Source organism: Gossypium raimondii, chromosome 11, assembly GCF_025698545.1.
Source record: "Gossypium raimondii isolate GPD5lz chromosome 11, ASM2569854v1, whole genome shotgun sequence".
In the NCBI taxonomy this organism is placed as follows: Eukaryota; Viridiplantae; Streptophyta; class Magnoliopsida; order Malvales; family Malvaceae; genus Gossypium; species Gossypium raimondii.
The window spans coordinates 23,919,621-23,926,624 of NC_068575.1; the positions used below are offsets into that span (position 1 = coordinate 23,919,621).

The following is a 7,004-nucleotide window of genomic DNA, read 5'->3' on the forward strand; positions in this document are numbered from 1 at the left end:
TAAAAAGAAAAAAAAGAAGAGTAGGAAAAGGTAGATGAACAAACCCAAGAGGTTTCTAAGGTCCTTTGCGAAAATCGGCACATAGAAAACAAAAGGGAGAGAAAAAACTTAAATAAAACCGAAGCACATAGAGTAAAGAAAAACCTCTAAATAGATTACCCTTCTGACTAAAGAGCAAATTAGGCACCAAACGCCTTCCCCAACTGATTTTCCAAGTTGGAATACCCCCCAAATGACACACTCTCCTCCTCTCCCACAAACTCTTTGATTTTCTCCTAAAATCCCTCCCCTTATCCGTCCTTGATTTTCTCCATCAAATCCTCGCCAACTCCCTCCGTGACTAGTTCAAACTCCCTTAAGCAGTATTCTAATCTAACTCCACCACCTACCCAACTCAAGCAAACAAGTAATTTGTGTCATAACATGCAGAAATCAAAAATTTATATTTTGGGGAGTTACAACTCTACCCCCTTAACAAAATTTCGGCCTCAAAATTTACCTGGTCAGAAAAGATATGGGTATTTTTATCGCATCGCCTCTTCGGGTTCCCACGTGGCTTTTTTGAACTGTGATTATACCAAAGCACTTTGACTAGAGGAATAGATTTCTTCCTCAGTACCTTAACCTCACAGTCCAAATTCTGCACTGGTTCCTCCTCGAAGGTCAGATCTGGCCTAACCTCGATTTTCTCAACTGGAACAATATGTGGGATCAGAGCGGTAACGCCTTAACATGGAGATACGGAACACATCGTGAATCTTGTCTAATTCTGGAGGCGACTCAAGTTGATAAGTGACCGATCCCATACGTTTCAGTATACGATAAGGCCCAATAAACCTAGGGCTAAGCTTACCCTTCCATCCAAACCTCAGTATCTTTTTCGAAGGAGAAACCTTGAGAAATACAAAATCCCCCATAGAGAACTCAACCTCTAGGTGTTTAAGATCCGCGTAAGACTTCTGCCTATTAGATACTTCCTTCAACTGATCTCGAATCAATTTTACCTTTGCTTCAGTATCAGAAACCAACTCTAGCCCCAGATTTCGCAGCTCGCCTAGCTCAGTCCAACAAGTAGGAGTATGAAACCTACGACTATATAATGCCTCATACCGTGCCATTTGAATACTGGACTGGTAGCTATTATTATATGCAAAATTTGCTAGTAGCAAATAATCTTCCCAGTTGCCTCAGAAATCCAATGCACAACACCTTAACATATCCTCCAAAATTTGAATCACCCTCTAAGATTGACCATCTGTCTAGAGATGAAACGTAGTATTAAAGTCCAATCTTGTACCCAAAGCCTCGTGTAACTTCATCCAAAATCGAGATGTAAAACGAGGATCTCTATCTGATATGATAGAAACCAGTATCCCATGCAGTCTTACAATCTCAGCCACATACAGCTTAGCCAACTTCTGCAAGGAGTAATTTGTACGGACTGGTATGAAATGTGCAAATTTAGTCAATCGATCTATAATAACCCCTTCTTGGTAGGCGCTCAGGGCAGCCCACTCACAAAATCCATGGTTACTCTCTCCCACTTCCAAAGTGGAATCTTAACTGGCTGGAGTAACCCTGAAGGTAACTGATGCTCAGCCTTAACCTGCTGGCACGTCAAGCACTTACTCACAAAATTAATTACTTCACGTTTCAGTCCAGGCCACCAGTACAACTCACGAAGATCTTGATACATTTTATTCCTGCCTGGATGCACAGCATAAGGACTACTATGAGCCTCTCGCAGAATAGACTGCCTCAAATCATTACCCCTCGGTACACAGACTCTTCCACAGAAACATAGTACTCCTTCATTATTCAACCCAAAATCTGAAGTTTCCCCATTCTTAATCTGACGGAAACAAGAAACTAGTGACTCATCCAATAACTATTTACCCTTAATCTGTTCAGTCCACGTCGATCTAACTTGTAGCTCAACCAACAAGCTACCATTATCAAACAAGCTGAGACGAGCAATCATCGCTCTCAGTGCGTCAGCTACCACGTTAGGCTTACCAGGATGGTATTCAATTGAGCAATCATAATTCTCAAGTAGCTCTATCCATCTTCGCTACCTAAGATTCAACTTCTTTTAAGTAAGGAGATACTTAAGACTCTTATGATCTGCGTAAATAGTACACTTCTCACTGTAGAGATAGTGCCTCCAAATTTTTAATGCGAAAACCATTGCGGGTAGCTCTAAGTCATGAGTAGGGTAATTTGCCTCATGAGGCTTTAGCTGACGAGACGCATATGCAACCACCTTACCCTCCTGCATCAGTACACAATCCAAACCAACTTATGATGCATTGCTATAGACAGTGAATTCCTTTCCAAACTCTGGCTGAGTTAAGATAGGGGCCTCAGTCAAGACTTTCTTCGATTTCTCAAAACTTTATTGCTGCTTATCAGTCCAATTAAATGGTACCCCTTTACGTAATAACTTAGTTAGAGGTGTAGCAATTAAGGAAAACCCCTCAATAAAGCGTCTGTAATAACCTGCCAGACCCAGAAAGCTTCGAATCTCAGATACGGTATTAGGTGGTTTCCAATCCAATACAATTTCAATTTTTCGAGGATCAACCCTAATCCCCTGGGCAGACACCATGTGGCCCAGAAATGTCACTTCTCACAGCCAGAACTCACACTTGTTGAACTTAGCATACAATTGTTTCTCCCTTAGAGTCTACAGAATAAATCAGAGATGTACATCATGCTTACCCTCAGTTCTCGAATACACAAAAATATCTTCTATGAAAACTACCACAAATCGATCCAAGTAGGGTTGAAATACTCGGTTCATTAGGTCTATGAAAGAAGTTGGTGCATTCGTCAACCCAAACGACATCACTAGGAACTCGTAATGACCATAACAACTCCTAAACGCAGTCTTACACACATCAGTCTCCTTAACTCTTAACTGATGATACCGAGAACAAAGATCTATCTTGGAGAAAATCGAAGCTCCTTGCAACTGATCTGCAACTAATCAAATAAATCGTCTATCCTCGGTAAAGGATACTTATTCTTAATAGTCAATTTATTCAATTGTCGATAGTCGATACACATGCGCATGGCCCCATCCTTTTTCTTTATGAACAACATTGGTGCTCCCCACGGGGACACACTAGGTCGAATAAAACCTTGATCCAATAGTTCTTGGATTTGAGCTTTTAATTCCACCAACTCCTTCGGTGCCATCCTATAAGGGGCGATAGACACTGGAGCTGTTCCAGGCAGAAGCTCAATTCTAAATTCAACTTTGCGGTTCGAAGGCAACCCAGGGAGCTTTTTAGGAAAAAAATGGGGAAACTCCTTAACAGTTCTAACATCTCCAACAGAAGGACCCTCAGCTTCAAATATATTAACATAGGCTAGAAATGCCTCACAACCCTTGCGAACCAATTTTTCAGCCCTCAAAGTAGAGATCACACTAGACAGAAAGTCCCTTCGCTCCCAAATCACAGCCACTTCCTCATCCTCAGTAGTCTTTAATACCATACGCTTAGTAGCACAATCCAAATTAGCACGGTGTTTTACCAACCAATCCATCCCTAAAATTAGGTTGAATTCACCAAACGGTAGCTCCATCAAATCTGCTAGAAATACAACTCCTTGAACCTCTAGGGGCATATCTCTAAATAACTTATCTACCCTTACCGATTGTCCCAGTGGACTTAGCACAGTCATCTCATTAGCAGTACTCTCACACATGATACCCAAAGTGCCAGACACAGTGCATGCAATGTATGAATGCGTAGACCCTATGTCAATCAAAGCAGTATAAGGTACATTATGAATTAAGAACAAACCAGTTATCATACCTGGAGCGTCACCATCCTCTCGGTGACGAGCAACTTAGACCAGTGCTGGCTGTCTTGCCTCACTACTACCAACACCTCTACCAAATGTTCTGCAACCTCATCCCACACCATTACCACCTCTAACCTACCCACGGCCTCTCGGTGGCTGCTAACCACCTCTTACTGGCTGAACAAAACCCTGACCTGTAGCTTGCATCTGAGTAGGCCTCTGAGGATAACCCTTAACTTGATGCTCCTTAGACCCACGTTTGAAACATGCCCTAATATTTTTCCAACACTCACCTAGATGATGTCTCCCACAATTAGCACAAGGTTGATGTCTTGTAATAGAAACCCCAGCTCGGACAGGCCCTCAAACCTTGCCTTCTTTTTAGGCCTTCTAGAAAAACTTGATGGCTCTGAATCCCTCTTAAACCTACCCCTATCTTTCTCACGGTTCTGGTGCTCAGAGCGCTTCACATCCTCAATGATTTTTGCCTTTTCCACTGAGGCAAAAAAATCTCGCTCCCTCTATGGAGCTATCAAAACTCGCAACTCATCCTGGAGACTGTCCTCAAACTGCATACAGCGTTCAAACTCAGTTTCCACTATCCCACGAGCATAGCGAATCAGTCGCAGAAACTCTGCCTTATATTTAGCCACAATTTTGTTTCCCTGAATCAAACTCAAGAATTCCTTTCTTTGGGCATCCACATAACTTGCGTCCACATACTTACCTTGAAATACCGACTTAAAGAAATCCCACATTAACCGATCAACCTGATTACCTTCTCTCACAGTAAGCCACCATTGATAGGCTTCATCTCGCAGTAAAGATACTGCACCTTTTAGCTTCTGCTCTAAAGTGCAGTCAAGGTCATCCATTATTCTTTCCGTGGCTTCCAACCAGTATTCAGCCACATTAGGGGCTACTCTAAAAATACCCCCAAAAAATTTTGCTCCATTCGACCAGACCTTTCAATCTAGTTGCCATGGTTCTCCTAGCAACAAATGGCAGGCTTGAATAGGTACTACGTCGCACACGACTTCGTCTTGATACTTACCGATAGAAAAGGCGATACGCAGTTGTTGAGTGACCTTAAATTGACCTTCGTTGCTAAGCCTTTATAGTTGATAAGGTCGTGGATGCTTGGTAGTGGTTAAGCAAAGCTTTTCTACCATCGTCATGCTGGCTACGTTCGAGCAACTTTCACCATCAATAATAACTCTACAAAGCTTACCTTGTACATGGCAGCGAGTATGAAAGAGATGTTCTCGTTGCTGCTCACTCTTTGGTTTTGCCAAAGAGGGTTGTCCACGATCATGAGATCATAATCAGTTCTAGGGACACGCCGAGAGCGCCTATGAGCGGGAGGTGGTTATCCACATCGTCTTTAATTGGATCTCGATATTGAGGCTCTTGATTCAACGCACCTCATGGATAGTAGCGATCAACGCTCAAGTCAAAGACTGGTCTTCCAACTGTTGTTGGAATTTTTTAAATGTGTCATCATTATTATCACCTTTGAACATTTTCAAAAATCTGCAAAAAATAAACACTCAACACTCAAAAATAAAAGTTAGCAAACCTCACCATTAATCACTCAAAAAGAAAATCAAATTCTCAATGAGGTAGAATTCAGGCTTGTGAGTTCTTTAGTAGAGTTTATATCAATCAATTAGAGAGTGTATGAACCGAACTACCAAAGAATCCTAATTTGCACTAGGATGCCAAAAACGGACGAGACACCAACTGATTTGTGTTGCACCGAGGACGAATTGTGCACACTTTAAAAATCCTACTAACACAAGAAACAATAAGGTGTTAGATAGTGTAAAGGAAAAATAAAGGCAAACAAATGAAAACCTACAGCTAAGAATCAATAAAAATTGCTGAAAACAGAAAACCCGAAAAACTGCAGAGTAACTTGACAACTTCGTTCGAGGTGTTCCCGATCTCCAAAAATCAAATCTGGAATGTCCTTAAATATTGAATTTTTTATCTGGAAATTTTGGGCACCAAATTCAACCCGCTGAATATTTTTTAAAATTTTTATTAGATTTCGTACTTTTTTTATTTTTTTGACTTTTTCCACTGATTTTTTTGTGGGATTAATTTTTTTATATTCAATCACAGTGCCATAAATATGTATGTAAAATTTCAGATCAATCGGACAACGTTTACCCACTCAAATGAATTTTTTCAAAATTTTTTCGGGTAAAAGCTAGCATTTGTAGTTTAAAAATAGAGATCAGTTTAAAAATCAACCAAGAACACCCAAAACGCACAAAATCTGATACAAATGATACGGGGGTTGCGCGCGGACCAAGATCGAGTTGCCAAGTCATGGGAAACTCCTACGAAAACCCTAAACAATCAGATCTAAAATAAAATCCCCAAATCAGCAAAGAATCAAATTGAGAATAGAAATAAGTGTTAATAAGGGTTCTTGAAACCCTAAAGGAGATTGCGATTCTGTCCAATTGAATACCAAGATAGTTTTCCCAAATTTGACAATCTAATTTCACCCAAAAGAGTATGGATGGATCGGCAAGAACCCTAGAAATTGGGGATTTTTTGAATCGATTATGTCTTTGACAAGAGATCGATTAAACGAAGAGTTATTGGAGTTTAAACAAATCTGAAACGCGACCAAGAACAACAAAGAGATTAGATCAAGATTCGGCACAATCAGAAACAAATAAAAGAACTTGAACAGTAAGAATTAAATTAAAGTCCTAAGAAGCCTTGAAATCTCGAAAGATCTCACAACTCCTTTCAAACAGCTCTAATCTCCCCTCCAAAGAATTTCAATGGCAAGAAGAAGGCTGAAGATGGCTCCCACAATCAAAAGATTGTTAAAACAACTTCTAAAGAAAACCCAAGAGAGAATTCTTGGAGAAAAACACAAAGAGAATTCTGCACTTAAACAAATCTGAAATTTTTGATATAATTGAGAAGTACCTAACACGGTGGCTGGCCAAGCCTTTATATAGGCTTTTCAAATATTTTCCTAATCTAATTAGAAAACTAAAACTAAACAAACTACTAATTATTTTAATTTTAAATGGAAATTTGGCCAAGGGCTTTTAATTGGGCCTCTTGGACTAAATATTTACATAAAAATTTAAACTAAGTATTTAAAAAATAAAACTTTACAAATTGGGTCACTTTGACAATTTGGCCTGATTTTTAAGTAA

The 7,004-nt window shown here is 40.0% G+C and overlaps 1 protein-coding gene across 1 annotated transcript; it reads right to left on the minus strand.

Annotated features, from left to right (window-relative positions):
- Window positions 1–367: 367 nt before the first annotated feature.
- LOC128034764 (uncharacterized) lies at window positions 368–1,118 on the minus strand. Its single transcript, XM_052623605.1, has 3 exons — window positions 854–1,118; window positions 500–693; window positions 368–385 (listed from the first exon to the last, which is right to left on the minus strand). Exons 1-3 carry the CDS (start codon window positions 1,116–1,118, stop codon window positions 368–370), a joined length of 477 nt encoding a protein of 158 aa, XP_052479565.1.
- Window positions 1,119–7,004: the final 5,886 nt, after the last annotated feature.

Coding starts and splice junctions, on each gene's coding strand:
- LOC128034764 (XM_052623605.1), bottom strand. CDS start 1,118: ATGGCACGGTATGAGGCATTATATAGTCGTAGGTTTCATACTCCTACT. Junction 694..853: donor ACTGAGGTTTGGATGGAAGG/GTAAGCTTAGCC, acceptor ATATTGTTCCAG/TTGAGAAAATCGAGGTTAGG.